Source organism: Budorcas taxicolor, chromosome 17 (assembly GCF_023091745.1).
Source record: "Budorcas taxicolor isolate Tak-1 chromosome 17, Takin1.1, whole genome shotgun sequence".
In the NCBI taxonomy this organism is placed as follows: Eukaryota; Metazoa; Chordata; class Mammalia; order Artiodactyla; family Bovidae; genus Budorcas; species Budorcas taxicolor.
Genome location: NC_068926.1, coordinates 65,236,355 through 65,254,329, shown reverse-complemented (window position 1 = coordinate 65,254,329; position 17,975 = coordinate 65,236,355). Strand labels below are relative to the sequence as shown.

At 52.5% G+C, this 17,975-nt stretch overlaps 1 protein-coding gene across 1 annotated transcript in view; it reads right to left on the bottom strand.

Annotated features, from left to right (window-relative positions):
* SGSM1 (small G protein signaling modulator 1) overlaps positions 1 to 17,975 on the bottom strand; it is a 72,281-nt gene that overhangs the window by 35,422 nt on the left and 18,884 nt on the right. The window contains 7 exon segments of the mRNA XM_052654470.1: positions 1,069 to 1,200; positions 1,337 to 1,482; positions 1,752 to 1,819; positions 5,195 to 5,347; positions 7,496 to 7,658; positions 11,804 to 11,879; positions 14,256 to 14,366. Of these exon segments, the coding sequence (XP_052510430.1) occupies positions 1,069 to 1,200; positions 1,337 to 1,482; positions 1,752 to 1,819; positions 5,195 to 5,347; positions 7,496 to 7,658; positions 11,804 to 11,879; positions 14,256 to 14,366 (849 nt within the window).

The following is a 17,975-nucleotide window of genomic DNA, read 5'->3' as shown; positions in this document are numbered from 1 at the left end:
CAAAACATGTGGAGACAGACAACCAATATTTACTGAGCACTAAGGGTGTGCCGAGCCTGGCTCTGCTCCATCAGTATCATCTCAACCACACTGCAATCCCGGGAGGCAGCATCCTTGCTGTATTTCATCGATTCTAAGGCGCACAATTGTTTTTTCACATTTTAATGCACCTGAAGTGGGGATGCCTCTTATAATCAGCAGTTATCTTACAACTGTGACATAGTCATTCTTGCCCAATCTCGTGCAGACTCAGTTACAGACGTTTATATTGTTGACCCCTCAATGAGGTTCTGTGTAATGGTTTTTACTCCACACGCAGACTATGGGGGCTTTTTAAAATGTCTTCGAAAAGATGATAGACTGTGATCTGATTGGAAAAGTGACTGTGTACACAGGAAGGCTGCTTCCTTCCTACATACACACCAGTATCTGCACTCCATAAATACTGGCTGTGAAGACGTTCCCCTTGATATCCTAAGCACCCCGTGCAGGGCAGGTTCAGCACAGATGAGAGAACTGAGTGAGTGAGTGATGACAAGGGAGGATGATAGATAAGACAGCGGGGTGGACAGGCAGTGGGTAGATGGACTGGAAAACAAATGGACAGATGGACAGATGGAGGTTAAAGATGGGTGGATGGATGATTGATGGGTGGAGTTGATGACGGGTAGAAGGATGGATGGATTTATGCACGGACGTAATGATGGATAGATGGATGGATGAATGGATAGGTGGCTGGGTGGATATAAATACAGGCAGATGGGTAAAAAATGGTGAACGGATGCATGAACAGAGGGATGGGTGAATACAGAGGCTGGAAGAGAGTTGACCGGCTGGCTGGGTGGGATACTGACAGATGAAGGGATGGATGATTGAATAGAAGGACATACCATCCTGCGGGTGAACAGATGGAGAGATGGAGATATTGGCAGATGAATGAACAGGCAGATCAGTGAGTGGATGGATGGGTAGATGGATGAGCAACCTGGGGCCACAGGGACTCCCCTCCTCTGTAACCTGGAGCCAGACCCGCAGTGGAAGCCCTGGGCCCAAGATGGGGCCTCTCACCGGCTGGACCAGAACGTTGTTCTTGCCGTAGAGCAGGGTGGCACGGGAGTTCTGATGCAGGGACTCCACATAGTCACGGGCAGAGAGGGAGGGCCGGTCGTCCATGCTGCCACTCGAATGCCTTTTCTGGATCTGGCAACGTGAGGGGAGGTGGCGGGTGAGGCCTGAAGTGACCTTCAAGGCCCCAGTCCACTCCCCACCTCCATGCCCAGTCCGGAACTCAGCTGGACTGCCCCCGCCCCGGAGCCCCACCGTCCTCCCCACTCACGCAGAGGGCCGGGCGCTTGGTGGGCGAGTCCTGCCTCAGGTGCGAGCTGTGGATGCGGTGCCTCTGGACGAGCTCATCGGCCGAGGGGTCCGTCCAGAAGTGGTCGGAAGTCTTCATCTTGGTGTACTCCAGGGCGCAGGGCCCCACTGCGGAGCAGACGGGGCTGGGAGCCCATCGCCCCGGAGAGTCCTCCTTCCCTTTTCCCACCAGAAGGACCACTTAGTTCCCCACCCCTCCCCTCCAGCAGCTAGGGTACCCCAGGCTCCTGCCAAACAGGGACCAGCACGGGAGCCTGAAAGCGAGAGGCAGGGAGCAGTTTTGAAGGTGGGAGGCTGGAGACAGGCCCTGCGGAGGTGCCCCCTGGAGCCGAGACCGAGATCCAGATGAGGCTCAGAGCACTGGCTGGGCCACTTACCCAGCAAAGACGCAAGGATGGGGCCGTCCACCGGGTCCATCAGGAGAGCTTCCTTCTCGTAATACTTACTAGCAAGAGGAAAGGACATGCAGGGTTGGATGGTGACCAGCAGAGGGCACACAGCCAACTACAGCCTGAGGGTTGAGAGCCGACAGACTGGGTTCAATGTTCCTCTGGTCACCCAGTTACTGCTGTGAGCCTCAACTGCCCCATCTGTAAAATGGGCATAATGATAATATTATGGGCTGCCTAAGGACATTTGAGAGCGATAGCAGGTGTCAGGCACTTAGCACGGCACTTGGCTGTAACTGCCTAATACAAAGGCTGGGGAAGAGCCTTAATGATAATAACAGCAACAATCATTAGAAGGCTGTTGAGGCCTGGCTGAATCTGTCTGGTTCTCTTGCATTTTCCATCTCAGACAGGAAGTCACTTAGAGGCTCAGATGACGTCTGCCCTTCTAATGTTATCGAGGCAATAAAACACATTTTAGCTGTGGTGTGTCCCCAAAAGCTGTACTAACAGGCCTTCCGTCTGGGTAACCAGTGCAGATGATGCTGGCCTGACATGCTCAGAAATGCCTCCTGGCCTCCGACTCTCCAAATAGCAATGCAATGCTGTCAGTACGGTGTTTGTGCTGAATGGTTTCCGTTTTTGTTCGTTTGAGTTAATGTGTGTGTGTCCGACTCTTTGGGACCCCATGGACTGTCAGGCTCCTCTGTCCATAGGATTCTCCAGGCAAGAATACTGGAGCGGGGAGTCATTCCCTTCTCCAGGGGATCTTTTCGAACCAGGTCTCCTGTATTGCAGATGGATTATTTACCGTCTTTGTCACCAGATCAGATCAGATCAGTCACTCAGTCGTGTCCGACTCTTTGCGACCCAATGAATCGCAGCACGCCAGGCTTCCCTGTCCATCAACATCTCCCGGAGTTCACTCAGACTCATGTCCATCGAGTCCGTGATGCCATCCAGCATTGTTGTGTCCTGGCCTCAAATTCTTTGCAAATTCATACAGTCTAGAAACATAACTCCAGAATGGAAAGGCCCAGAGAAGGTAAGTGACTTGCCTGAGGCCACACAGCAGGTAGATGTAGGCTACATCCAGCCAGTTCAGCTCTTCTTCTCGTTTAACAGCAGGGGGTGAAGAGGCCAGAATCTAGAGTTGGACATACTAACTGGGAGCCCAGCCTGGCTCCTCCCTCCCTGTGTGTCCCTAGACAGGTGACTACCCTCTCTGAGCTTCAGTGTCCTTAGCTATAAAACAGGAAGAAAGACAGAACTCACCCACCCAGGGCTGCTGGGAGGAATAAATGTCCAACTACATGTATTAAGTTCTGACATCAGGAGAAGTTCTCACTAAATGCGGCAACGTGATTGTAATATCACCCCAAAGAAATCTTCAGTCATCCAGAACACTGACTGCGGCAGAATGACATGCCCTGGACATGCTCAACGTCAAGTTTATACATTTTGGTGTCAGATCTGAAGCTAATACTTAGAGACACTTTCCAGTCCACAGCTCAGCTTCTGTTTCCCAAATCAGCACAGTTATGTGACCATAACCTGGAAATAATGCCTTAAAAATTGCAGGCATAGATGGGAGCAAGATGTGACTTAGAGGGCAACCCCAGGGAGTCTCTTCAGGGTGATGGGTTCTTTGGTATAGTATTCTGTAGCCTGAGTGTGGTGTTGGGTTTTATGAAACTAGGCATGTATTAAAGTTTCATAGAATTATATAGCAAAAAAAAAAAAAAAAAAAAAAGTGAGTTTGGTTAACATACTATGCCAATGGCAATTTCTTGGTTTTGAGACTTGTACTATGGTTATGCACGATGTTAACACTTAGGGTAGGCAAGAATTCTCTGTACTACTGTTTCAATTCTGTGTGGATCTAAAATCCAAACAGTTTAATGAAGAAACAGTGCGTTGGTATTGCTACTCTGTGTCTTAGATGCTCAGTCATGTCCAACTCTTTGTGACCCCATGGACTGGGGCCCGCCAGGCTCTCTGTCCATGGAATCCCCCAGGCAGGAATACTGGAGAGGGCAGCCATTTCTTTCTCCAGGAGATCTTCCTGATCCGGGGATTGAACTCGGGTCTCCAGCCTTGCAGGCAGATTCTTTACTATCTGAGCCACCTTGGAAACCCTAATAAACTAATAAATAAATAAATAAGCTACTCGAATAAACCACTAAATAAACATGACCAATGTTTTCAGCAGGAAAACTCAAGCTCATGTGCCAAAAGGCAGTAACTACATAGACCCTCGACCAGCAGCAAGGCAGGGGGCAGACAGGTGCTATAAATTACTAGAAGGTGAAGAGGTTAACTGGAGCTCTGGAGCCTGAATTTCTTTCAGTTCCTCTCCAGCCTCTGGGCCTTTGTGCCTGCTGTTCCCTCCGCTGGGAACACTCTTCCCCACACCCTTCTGCTGGGTAACTTCTGCTGGTTAACACGCCCTTCAAATTGAAGTTTGACTGTCCCATCTTCCAGGACACTTTCCCTGACTACCCAGAGGAAACTAATCGCCACCCATCATCCATCCTGGCACACTTATCACAGATTATCACGATTACCGTGGGCCTGTTCTCCCTGCTAAATGCGAGCTTCGTGAGGGGAAGCGCTTTGCTCTGCACGTTCACACATATTTTCCTAGCAAATGGGCAAAGGAAAGGACTGTTGGCCGTGAGGACTCTCAGATCATAGATCTGCCAGGAGCTCCTCACTGCTCTCTTCATAATAACCAAGTTCTTTAACATGACAGGCAAGACCAGTGTATCCTCAACATCTAGGTTAGTGCCTGGCATCGTAAATACTCATTAATTATTTAGTGGATGAGTAAACAGATCCACAGATGAATGCATGCCAAGAGGACTCACACTATAAAACCTCTGCTGCTGCTGCTAAGTCGCTTCAGTCGTGTCCGACACTGTGCGACCCCATAAAACCTCTATACCAGGCCAATCTGAGCTAGGAGAGAAAATGTAAAAAATACCCCTAGGCCTTTCCAAAATGCTGTGTACTCACTAACTCCTTTTCTCGCCTCTTCTCCAGAGTGGCAGCAATTCCCATCCTGCCCCACTCACCAGAAGACACAGCAGGGGCACAGAGAAGCTAAATGACTCCCCTAGGGTCACACAGTGAATAGACTGTGGGCTTAACTCACGGGAAAAGAAACATCTCTTAAGACTGCAAGATCCTTATACCCAACCCCAATTCTGAAGATCCTGCATTGCTATTAAGCACCCAAGTCGTCCCAAGGTTCTAAGCTTGGCTAGTTTAGAGTCAAACAACCAGGAGGTCCTTATTAGTCACTTTCAAATCCAGTGTATATATCAAGAGGGCAAAAAGAAAGCCGCTCTGTGAGCGAGGGCGCAATTTCCAAGATGGCCAGCAGGTGGAAGCAGAGCGCACCCAAGTGTTGTGTTCTTCCCACTCACCTGCTGTTTTCCACAAGGTAATGAACAATTTTGTCCAGGACCTTCTCAAACAAGGCCGTGCGGATCCACAGGTGCTTGATGGCAAGCGGGGACAGGTTGGGCAGTTTTGGCAGCTTTCGCACATTCTCCTGGAGGCCCTGGATCTGATTTCGCCTTTGAGACCAGCAAACAAAGAGAACAGATACTCACAACAGAGGAAATCCAACAGGATCAATATGCAAATAGGAAAGTGTCCAACTCCTCTAAGAAATGAAAGAACGGCAATTAGAACAGCAGCAGGAGCCCACACTGCTCCTGGAGAATGGGAAAAGAGTTGGAAAAATAACAACACCCAGCAAGTGTGAAGACGGGGTAAAACTGACCCTTTCATACACTGGTGATGGGTGAGCCAGATTCTCATACTGAAATCTCTCTGTCTCTTACTTTCTCTCTCCCAGCTGGAAAGGAGTGCTGGCCAAGAAGAGTCTTGGATTCTTCTCTCATTTTGGAGGCTCCACCATTGCTCTGGAGAAGCAAGCTTTATAACATGACAAGCAGGGCGCTCCACAACCTTGCCCCTGTCCACCTCTCCAGCCACCTCCTTTCCACTCCCTGCCCCTGACCCCAGGATCCCGCCAGAGATCTCTGCACATCCCTGAAGCTGCCAAGCTTTCATCTGAGGACTTTCTGTGAGCTGCTGCTTCTTTCTGGCTTCCCTCCCTACTCTATTATCTGGTTGAACTCTACTCACTCTTGAGGTCTCAGGGAGGGCACCCCCTCCGACAGGAAGCCCTCATGTGCCAGCTGAAGCTGGGAGAGGCCCCTCTTCTGTGTTCCCTGGATCTCTGCAGCTTAACTTCTGGCTCACTTCTCTGTCTTCCCCTCCACAATGGGACCTCAAAGGCATGGATTATGCAATTCAACTGCTTTTTAAATAAAACACCGAGAGTCTACCACTTGGCAAGCTTTGGCCCTGTTTCACGCCTGTATCTCTAGGGCCCAGCAGAGTGCCTGGTGTGTATGGGGGCTCAGTAAATAAGTCCATAAAAGACTGATTGCAAAAATGAGTGAATGGACCCCTGGAATGGACATCTCTCATTTCTCCATTAGAAAGTTGCTCCCAATGTTATGGAAGGTCCATGGAAATCCACCCCTTTAAGAAGCTATCAGCAGACACCTGGGAATTCAGCAGAGGGACTAAAGACCAGGTGGCTGAAGAGTCAGATTCCGAAGGGGAACTGGCAATGCCAAGTCCAGAGTGCTGCCCATCATGCAGTTCTGGCCAGCAGCCCTGGGCTGGCAGAGTCTGAAGGGCAAGGAAAGGGCCATTTCTCTCCCAGTGAAGTGGAGCGGCCACTCATGGCAGCGAGGGCAGACACATGGCATGCCTCTCTGCCTCTCCCTTCTCTTGCCCGTAACACATGTGGCTAATCAGTCCATGCACTCTTTCCCACGAAGCCCACTCACAGCTCCAGAACTTTCCACAAGACAGTTCTCTGCTGGTCTCTGGGCTCTTGTAAAAGCAATGAGCTCTGGCCTTACAGCCAGAGCTCTCCACCTCACAGCCACCAGCACCAACTAGGGATGAAACCTATTCGCCACCCCTGACCAGGCTCCAGGTTGGGCGCTTGGTTGTGCAGTTGGGACTCGGGGTGGTTCTGGTGGGAGGCACTCATTTACGCATTTTCAGGCCATGAGCCACTAAGACAATGCCCCTATAAATGGCCGCTTCACCGTGAGCATCAGATCCATGCAGATGGAGGCCACGTGGTTATATTAAACTTTGATCGGCCTGCATTTGGCACAGGCCTGGCTCAGTAGGCACTTACTCATTCAACAATCGTTTCTTGGGCATTTCCTGGGTGCTGGGTGCTGTCCCAGACACTGGTGACCGAATGGGGAGCAGCACACGTGCAGCTGCCTATCCTCAAGGAGTTCAGAGGCCAGTGGGGGAGACCGATAACAGTCAGGTTAACAGTAAATGAATGAATGAAAAATTATAGGTGGTAATAACAATTGGGAAGATAATAAGCAGAGTGATACAAAAGAGAAAATGGGGCGAGGGTTAGAATTTACTACTAGTTAGAGGATGTTGCCATCCCTGGGGATGACAAGGGCACCACCACGGAAGGTGAGGGGTGTGAACTGGGTGGAGGGTACAGCGTGTGCAAAGGCCCTGGGGCACGAAAGGCCCTGGCAGCTTTGAGGAGCAGAATGGAGAGTGGAGAGGGTGCTGGGAGGCACAGACTCTTGCGGAGCCCAGGGAGGAGCACCGGCTGCCCACTGGGGCGCCCCAGCCCACACCCCGCGCTCAGCACTCACGCGCTTTCAATCAGTTGCTCCAGGTCCTGCACCTTGCGGCTCAGCTCCTCGGCCGGCGGGAAGCTCTTGCCCACTTTCATGAAGAGAGCTGCGATTTTGTTGCTGCGCAGGAAGCCAGCCGCCCGCCTCCGCAGCCCGTGCAGGACGCAGGCCTCCACGGCCGCTGCAGGGACACCGCGGTCAGCAGGCCCCGCCCATGACCCGCCCCCCCATGCCCAGCCTAGTTCTGGGCTTTCTCGGTCACACACAGGAGCCTTGAAGGTCTGGGGCCCCCAAAGTCACAAATTTCATGATAGCATCTCTATGATTGCATCATAGTGAAAAGCTTGTATGCCTCTCCACCGTCCAGCCCCTCAAAAGGGAGCAAGAGGGCTTGGTGGTGAACCCACGCTTGCTGCCCTGGGTCAGAGCACCTCTGTTCACATCTTCTCCTGGCCATTAACCAGCTGTGTGACGGGGTGAAGGGAATCACTTCCCCTCCGCATGTCTCAGTTTCCTCATCTGTAAAACGGGATAGTATGAACAGTAACCTCATAAGGTTGCTGTCAGGATAAGATGGGGAAAAATGCATGGAAAGTGCTTTGCTCAGAGCCTGGCACATGTGTGCGCTTCATGAAGGTTAGCTATTACTCCTCTTGCTGAGGGAGGCGAGCCAGGACTGCGCGACTGCCTAGCTTTATTTCAGTTAAAAGAACCACACTGATGTCATTACTGTGCCTTCAGTAACAGCTAACATTCAATCTCTGCCATGGCCAAGCAGAAAGGGAAACCATCCCCATTTTCCAGATGTAGAAACTGAGGCTCCCAGAGGTGAACTGAATTGCCAGGGCCACCCAGCAAATAAGTGATGGAGCTGGGATTCATAACCACGTCTGAGCCCAAGGTGTGCTCACAACATCTATGCCTCCACCAAGGCCCTTTGAAGAGAGGTTTCAGTCATAATCTTCCAATTTCTGTGTCTCCCCTGGAGGCTCTGTCCAGCCCTCCTCAAACAAGAGACCCGGGGTGTAGCCTGGGTTCTACCACTAACTTGCTGTGTGACCTCAGGCAAATAACTTTCCCTTTCTGCCCCTCACTGTTCCCTTCTAAGAAACAGTCCCTGTGCACACCATTCTGATGGCCTCTATCTTACATATCTGATACTTTCAGCAGCCTTAGCGTTTTTTAATTTAAAAATTAATATGTATTTATTTGGTTGTACCAGGATCTTCAGTTGCGACGTGCGGACGCTTAGCTGTGGCATGAGGGATCCAGTTATCTGACCTGGGATCGATCCTGGGCTCCCTCCGTTGGGAGCGTGGCATCTCAGCCACTGGACCACCAGGGAAGTCCCTCAGCAGCCTTTATCTTCTGACTGTCCGTCTTACACAGCAGCCTAGGAACTCACTCTGGTATGCACTAGGAGCATAATCCATGTCTATGGGCTGGGCGTCAGACCAGTGTTAAGGTTCACCTCCCCTAATACCTGTAGTGAAACTCATGGGGCCACTGTTCTAGTTACTATCGTTTCACAGAGGAGGATACCAGCACATGCAGGGTTAAGAGCCTGGCAAGGCCATGCCACGCGTAAGGAGACATGCTGAGAAGTTTTGGGGTGATTGCTTGTCCTGTTCTTGCTGCTGCTGTCAGCAATGACTTGGCTTTAAAAGACTTCACATACTGCCTAATCTGGTCATCGAATTAAAATATCCTGGGTGATGATCTTTAAAATAGCTTCGATTTTGCTTACATATCTAGGACTTCTCATTTGCTTACATTGATTAAATTCATGATCTAGTTCAGCTTGGTAGACATTGTTCCATTTTTTTCTGACAATGGCTCAGAAGGAACAATGGACAAAGGAAACCTCAGGGACATCATTCAGGCCTCATTTAATGCCAGCAAGTTTCTCTCACCCCTGAACTTTGATCGGAGTTAGGGAATTATTATGATTTTTATCACTTGCCAAAATCTTCTAGGTCTTGATCTTCTACGTTTTTACTTGGTAGGTATGCTAGTCAGCCCTGAAACAGACATGCATCTTAAGTTTTTTGCAAATAACAATGTCCAAGAGAAACAAGAAAGCCAGGGATCTGTATCTATATTTATATATCAGCTCAGTTCAGTTGCTCAGTCGTGTCCAACTCTTTGCGACCCTATGAGTCACAGCACGCCGGGCCTCCCTGTCCATCACCAACTCCCAGAGTTTACCCAAACTCATGTCCATCGAGTTGGTGATGCCATCCAACCATCCCATCCTCTGTCGTCCCCTTCTCCTCCTGCCCCCAATCCCTCCCAGCATCAGGGTCTTTTCCAATGAATCAACTCTTCTCATGAGGTGGCCAAAGTATTGGAGTTTCAGCTTCAGCATCAGTTCTTCCAATGAACACCCAGGACTGATCTCCTTTAGGATGGACTGGTTGGATCTCCTTGCAGTCCAAGGGACTCTCAAGAGTCTTCTCCAACACCGCAGTTCAAAAGCATCAATTCTTCGGTGCTCAGCTTTCTTCACAGTCCGACTCTCACATCCATACAAGACTACTGGAAAAACCATAGCCTTGACTAGACAGACCTTTGTTGGCAAAGTAATGTTTCTGCTTTTTAATATGCCATCTAGGTTGGTCATAACTTTCCTTCCAAGGAGTAAGCGTCTTTTAATTTCATGGCTGCAATCACCATCTGCAGCGATTTTGGAGCCCCTCAAAATAAAGTCTGACACTATTTCCACTGTCTCCCCATCTATTTCCCATGAAGTGATGAGGATATATATTTCCATATACATATGTGTGTATATGGGCATGTGTATATATGTATTTTTACATACATAAAATATTTTTCAGGGAATTCCCTGGTGGTCCAGGAACCAGTGCTTTCACTGTCATGGGCCCAGGTTCAATCCCTGCTCAGGGAACTAAGATCCTACAAGCAAAGCAGTGTGACCAAATATATAATTTATGTATGTGTACATATATTTTTTTGGGGGTGGGCTTCCCTTGTGGCTCAGCCAGTAAAGAATCCGTCTGCAATGTGGGAGACCTGGGTTCCATCCCTGGGTTGGGAAGACCCCCTGGGGAAGGGAAAGGCTGCCCGCTCTGGTATTCTGGCCTGGAGAAAGAACTCCATGGACTGCATAGCCCATGGGGTGGCAAAGAGTCAGACACGACTGAGCAAGTTTCACTTTCATTTATATTTATGTACTTAAAGATATATCCCCTAAAAAAATAAGATCTTGCCCAAGGTCACCCAGCAAAGGAGTGGCAGAGACGGGGTTTGAGCAGAGCTGGGCAGCCAGAGAGCAGAACTGACATCTGTGGTTTCTCAGGTTGTGGCGTGTGCTCAGATGGCTGCGGGCCCATGGGCGGTGTCCCCAGCCACCTGGACGGAAGCTGATGGGCCCCTCCATGGAGCCAAGACCGTGAGAGGGGCATGATAGCTTGTCCTTCGTGGAGAGACACTCCACAGTCATGAGGTTGAAAGGTCTTCGGGGAGGAAGAAACATTCCCACATATACGTACACACTGCGTATGTGCTGAATCCTGACTTCAGGGACACGCGGGGCCCGTGGCTCTAGCCATTGTGAAGTGCAGTGAGCACCTGGCAGCGGGGGCCTCACAGGTTCCAGGAGAGGGAGAGGGCTGAGTCACACTCGGAGCCCCGGGCCTGCCTGCTTTGCTGAGCCAGCTGGGAGCCATCCCCCTGGAAGTGTCCACGCTTCTTGGTTACTTAAAGTCCCCATCCATCCTGTCTCTCTACCTGGCTGAGGAAAGGACTCGGAGCCCATCCCTCAGAGGCGAGCCCCCCGGTCGCCTGGGGTGGGGTCGCTGTGAACGGAGCCTGCGGGAGGGGATGCATCTCTCCGCGTCGACCGTGATTACCCCTTCCTGGGGCACAGAAGGTGAAAGTGAAAGTGAAGTCGCTCAGTCGTGTCCGACTCCTTGTGACCCCATGGACTGTAGCCTACCAGGTTCCCCTGTTCATGGGATTTTCCAGGCAAAAATGCTGGAGTGGGTTGCCGTTTCCTTCTCCAGGGGATCTTCCCGACCCAGGGATTGAACCCGGGTCTCCCGCACTGCGGGCGGACGCTTTACCCTCTGAGCCACCAGGAAGTCCTCCCGGAGCACAGACGTCATTTCTAATCTCTTCTCTAATCTTTTCCCTATTTCCAAACTCCCTAGTGGAGACCCTTTGGAATCTGAAAAACACTTTGCAGTTACGAAGTGGCGAAAGCATGACCTTTGGGGACCTATGCTCAAAGAAAGCTGCCACGGCTCCGGGGCAGCCCACGGAGAGAAAGCCGCTTTTCAAGGCCGCCCGGGGCCACCGACTCACCGCAGAAGGAGATGATGTGGCTGCTGTCCTCGTGGACAAACTTGCGTGTGACGGCCTCCTCCATGATCTGCTTCACCTGGAAGGCAGAGGCGCTGGAGGGTGAGACCCCACTCTACCTGGGGAGTGGGCACCGCAGGCGGCTGCGCTGTCCCCGCCCCCTGAGCGGCGCTCTCGGGTTGCTTGGGACGGTTCCGTAACTGTGTTCCCTCCTCGCATTCCCCGTGTTTTCTGTAGGGCTGAGGCCCGTGGCTCCTGCTGCCCCCACACTTCACCGTGAGATGAATTCTTTTTCAGGCTCTCTGCAGAGTGGGGTTCTTTTGAGATGGCACATGAAGCGTCATCTCCTTCCCCGTCTACGCAACCTAAGGCACCCCGCCTCCAACTTCTTCCATCCCGTTATAGTTCCTTCAGGGTACTTCCTGTACTATTTCTTTGCTCACTGTCTGTCTCCAACTTCTAGAATACAAGTTCCTCGAGGGCAGGACCCTGTCTGCCTTGTTCACTGCTATATCCACGGAGCCTAGCACAGGGCCTGGTACATAGTAGGTCTCCACAAATATTTTCTGAGTGGATGAATGGATGAATGAAATGAGTATATATAAAAAAATTGGGGGGGTGCAATACGAAATATCAGCCCTGAGATCGGTAGATCAAATTCCTGCTCAGGTACCTGTACCAGCTGGACCTGTGGTCTTATTTTGGGAAACTGAGCCCAGCAACATGTAGAAATTCACCCAGAAAGGCAGACCTGGCCCAGAGTGGAGACAGATTTCAAGATGGGTCTGAGTCCCCAGGCTGTGTGCTCTCCACACTACATCCCTCAGTCGATCAATGCTCACTGAGTACCTGTGAGGGGCCAGGCACAGGGGACACGACACTGAAAGGGCAGTCATGCCTCTGCTCACGGAGGTGACCCTCTGGTGGCCTGGACGCCCATTCTGCTTTGCTGGATTCTTGGGCCCAGAATCATTGTAGTACTTTAAGCAAAACGTTTCTCCCCTCTGGGTCATCAGTTTTCCCACCTTGAGGAGGTGGGAAGAGATGATATCAAAGCCTGGTCCCAGATCGAACGTCAGCAGGGCTTGACATGGGAGTCTGGAATCCACCCCCATCGATGGGCCCCCTTTCTGGCTGCCCTGAGGGCCACCCAGACTCATCCTGGCCAGCCCATTCATGCACAGGTCTGGGTGCAGTGTCAGGCTCCCAACACCCTTCCTTTCCCTTCTTTCTGGTTGCCTCCTGGAGAAGAAGACAGAACTCAAAGCATCCTTAGCCGTGTTCTCTGGAAAATCATGTGGCAGTGCCCACCCAAGCTGGTACACCACCCCCCCGCTACACAACCAAGTCAGCACCCGCCTTGTGAACAGCTCCCAACCTCCCGGCCCAGCAAGCTCCAAGCTGGGCTCTGCCAGCGGCATTTCAAAGCCTAAACCCTAGCTAACCAAGCCTGAGGAACTGGTCCCGTTAACAAATGGGGAAACCAAGCTCAGGAAGATGAGCTAGGCCACCCAAGGCCACATGGCTACGAAGGAGCAGAGCTGGAATTCCAACCCGTACCAGTGTTTCTCACCTTGGCTCCAGCCCCTCCAGCTGCTGCTGCTGCTGCTAAGTAGCTTCAGTCATGTCCAACTCTGCGTGACCCCATAGACGGCAGCCCACCAGACTCCCCCGTCCCTGGGATTCTCCAGGCAAGAACACTGGAGTGGGTTGCCATTTCCTTCTCCAATGCATTAAAGTGAAAAGTGAAAGTGAAGTCACTCAGTTGTGTCCGACTCTTAGCGACACCATGGACCGCAGCCCACCAGGCTCCTCCATCCATGGGATTTTCCAGGCAAGAGTACTGGAGTGGGGTGCCATTGCCTCCTCCAGCCCCTCCATCTGCTAGCTGTATTTCCTCAGGCACTGCCCTGCCTAGAGGCTTGCCTTTGGCCTCCTTCACTGCTAATTCTGATCCTGGAGGAAACATCAGCTGTTTCGGTTAAACCTCCTTGCCTGAGGTCCTTACGGTGGCTGCTTTTGTAACACCCATCAGATTGATGCTGATTTTGTTAGCACCTGTCCCCCTTGCCAAGCTGGGGATCCCACGAGGGCAAGCACTCCATGTCTCCCTGATTTACAACCGTGTCTCCAGCACACAGCAGGTGCTCAGTAAAGTTGTGTTTGACTAATGAACGACTTGAAGGATCATGACTGACTTTCTGCTTGGGTAGAATATTTTAGTCGGGGGAAAAAAAAAGCTTTCTTGTTACTATGCGAAACACGCTCAGCCGTGTCTGACTCTTTGCGACCCCACGGACTCTGTCCAGGGAATTCTCCAGTCACTACAGTCGTGGGTACATAGAGCAACAGCGTACTGATCCCTGGAGCAAGCAAAGGCACAGAGAGGTAGAGTAACCCGCCCCGGGTCACACAGCTGGTGAGGAGCGGATTCAGGGCTCGGATCCAGGTTTACCTCATGCCAGTGGCTGCGCTCCTTCTACAACAAGCCGTCATACAGATAAAACCAAAACAAGAAGAAAACCAAAATTAACCTCCCCGGGGAAACACGGCCACCAAGGGGAGCCTGCACGGTGCGTAAAGGAGGGTTGCAAGCAGGTGGACAGAAAGAGCCAGAATTATAGTTCCTGCGTGTATCACTGCTTCCAAAGCTCTCTCCTACCTGCCTCGCCTCTCTGGATCAGCGTAAGAACGGCATGGTAACACCCTCGCCTTGCATAGGGGAGGAAACTGAGATGGAGGAGGGACCACACTCCTTTGCAAAGGGCAGTTCAGGGTCCTCCAAAATTCATCCACTGAAACCCAAACTTGCACTATGATGGGGTTAGGAGCTGGGAACCCTGATCTACAGCCAGTCTGCCAGAAGTACAAGGAATAGCCTGAAATTTGTGATCGGTGCCTGAAATCGGGGGATGGGGGTCAGTATTATGGGACTGGGCCCTTAACCTGTCGGATCTGATGCCACCCCTGGGTAGATGGTGTCAGAACTGAGTTAACTATAGGACACTCAGGTAGTGCCAGAGAATTGTTGTGTGGAAAACCCACACGTCTGGTGTCAGATTACTGTGTGGGGGACAGCTGAGAGCAAAGGAGAAACACACAAGAGGGGCGTGTTTTTGCAGCTCTCCGACTGAGCACAAGAACGCTCGGCTCTGTGGGCCTGGTGTGTTTCTTTTAGCAGCAGGACAGCTCTTGCGGGGGAAGGGCAGGGTGGCGGGGAGGGTCAAAGCCTGTCTGCCCCACGCCATGGCAGGCCCCAGCTCCTTCCAGAGAGAGGGCTGGCTGCCCTCTAAGCAGGTCACAGCCCTCCTGCCGACGCCCTCCTGTTCCTCGGAGGTGGCCATCTGCCAGTCACCCTCTGGAGTGGCTCTGACGCGGGCACCCTGCTGCCCGCTGCCTCCTCCGCCACGGTGAGTGCAGAGACGACCAGGCCCATCGGCTCCCTCCACAAAAGGAAGCTCTGAGCTTCCTGAGGACATGTGAAAAATCCCTCAGCTTTGACTTCTGGTTCAGCCATCAACTAGGAGGTGCCCTGAGCCTGGCACTGCCCCTCAGGGCTGTGGTTTCCCCCTCTGACCTCAAATACCTGCTCAGGATGCCTTAAACTCTTTCCCTTCCCTTTCCTTGTCACCTTCTTTCCAATCCTCTAAACTGTCACCTCCCCTAATATTACAGGCTCAGCTGTGGCCCTCCCTGGGCCCCCACCAAATACGTATCTTGAAATCCTATCCTCGGTTCCTCAGAACGTGACGGTATTTGGAGATGAGATCTTTACAGAGTGATTAAGTGGAAATCAGGACATTCAGAGCGAGCCCGAATCTGTTATCATCTGGGGTCCTTACACGAAGAGGAAATTTGAACACGGACGGTCACAGAGGAAGAGCACGTGAAGATACGGGGAGCAGACTGTCATCGGCAGCCGGTGGGGGACACCCGACACAGACCCTTCCCGCGAGGCCCTCGGAAGGAACCCGTCCTGCCAACACCTTGATCTTGGACTTCCAGCCGCCAGAAGTGTGAGGAAATGCATTCCTGCTGTTCAAGCTGCCAAGTGTGTGGTACCCTGCTATGTCAGCCTGACCAGACTCACACCTCTGCCATCTTCCTCTCTCTCCAGAAGGCCTGGAGCATCCCGACCCATGGCGCTTGGCAGGTAATACCGATGAAGTGCAAGCGGGGTGGGGCCTTGGTGGGGGGTGCTTTTACTTCTTGGAGCTGCAGGAGGGCCTGGCCAAGCAAAATGAAGATTCAGAGGTCCGCTGGTGGCAAAACCGTGGGCAGGTGTTTTGCTCTGGGGGCAAAAAAACTGGGGAGGGGGGTTGCTCTGTGCACTTGAGTGCTAGCTAGAGGGCTTTCTGGTTTGGGGCTGGAGAGGAAGGAAGAGTGTGGAGTGCAGGGGCCATGGGCCTCAGGGACAGAGAGAGGAGGGCGAGGAGAGGGGTGGGCCGTGAGAAGGTTCTAATGATGTGGCAGCTGCCACAAGGCACCACTTGGATCCCATGAGGACCGGAGGCTGGGAGAGCTGCTGGCCCCTCAGAACAGGGTCACCTCAGCTGCACAGATAGCCCCTCCAAAGTCTCGCTCCTTCCCGAGGTCGGGGGCGGGGGTGCCATACAGGAAATGATGTGGCTGTGAAGATCCGGCATCCTTGCCCTCACACGGGACAGGTCACAGGGGCGCTCCCAGTTCCCCACGGGGATGGTGGGGGCTGCCAGGGGCTTCCACGGAGGCCAGCTCGGGGCCCAACTTCTCCCTCCACCCACTCCCGCTGCTCCTCCTCACCTCCCCTGGAGCTGACCCCAAGAGCAGGCCCCCGTAAACCTCCTGCATCCTGACCTCCATCTTAGCGCTGACCTCCCATCAACGCGTCTGGACAGCAATCTCCAGGGACAAGTTGCAAATGATATAAATGCAGGGGAACTCATCTGGGCAGAAGGCAGGAGAATCAGCCCTTAGGTACTGAGCTCGAGGTAAGGAGAGCCGAGGGGATGTAGTCAGACAGTCCTGGGCTGGAGGGGCCCTTAGTCCTAAGAGCCACACCCTAAGAGAGGCACCAGGTACATGCAGTGGGGACTGGCAGAGCTGCTCCAGGAGGGGCCGAGAGGCACCAGTGCCAGCTGAGAACTGGTTACAGATACAAACGCTCGGCCTCACCCTGGACCTACTGAATCAGAAACCCCGGGGTGGATATCAAGACCCCCAAGCGATCTTCTTCACGCTCAGACTGCACAGAGGAGCTAAGGAGATGGAGACGGAGGGTGGGAGAGAGTAGGGAAGGGTGGGGGAGGATATAAAACAGGGAACTGTCCCCAAATCCTCAAGGAGGAGATGCGGCAGTCACGGCTGTGTCCAGGGACCCTCCCCACACAGCAAGCTCCTTCTGGGAATGCCTTTCTCACACCCTGGTCAGGCTGGGGGCAGTGGTGGCTCCTGGCTCCCCAATGTTAATATCACAGAGTGCTGCACACTTCCTGCGGTCTCTCAGCATCCTTCCCTCGTCGTAGTCAACAGCCTTTTATTAAATTCATCTTAATGTCCTCGGTTTGGGGGAGCCATCTGCTTCCTATCGGCACCCTGACTGCACACATGCCCTGTCTCAAGTTCAAAATCTGCGGAGCAGAGAAGACTGTTTGCTCACAGCTGTGGATCCTGAAACTCAGGTCTTGAGGTAACACAGTCAGGAAGCTGGCTGCAGGGAGGACCCCTGGGCATGGATCCAGGGCAGGGGGGCTGGAGGGGAGAACGCAGCACCGAGGTGTTCTCAGCCTGAAGGAGGGGTTCTGGTGAGTAAAGACCCCTCCCCACTTCCGCTGGCTCCCAGCTGTGGGCTAGAGCGTCTCCCCAGAAGTTAATAGCAGGCCGACAGCCGGAGGCCAGGGAGGAAATGAAAAGGCAATGCCGTGGGAGCCTGCCCAAGAAGGCCACTGAGAATCCTGCAGAAGGGGACATGGTCTTGCGGTGGGAAGAAAGAAGCTGCTGCCCACTCCTGCATGAGTTGGGGGAGACCATCCCCAAGGACTGACCAGCACTGTGGGTGGGGGAAGAGGGCCTGGCAGCCACAGAGAGCCTCTCAAACTCTTAACCACCTTCCCCCTCTCAGGCTGCCAGACATGGTCTTGAGTGTGGTCCACTTTGGAGGGAGACAGCTCAGAAGGACCACGGGGTGGTGTGGAGA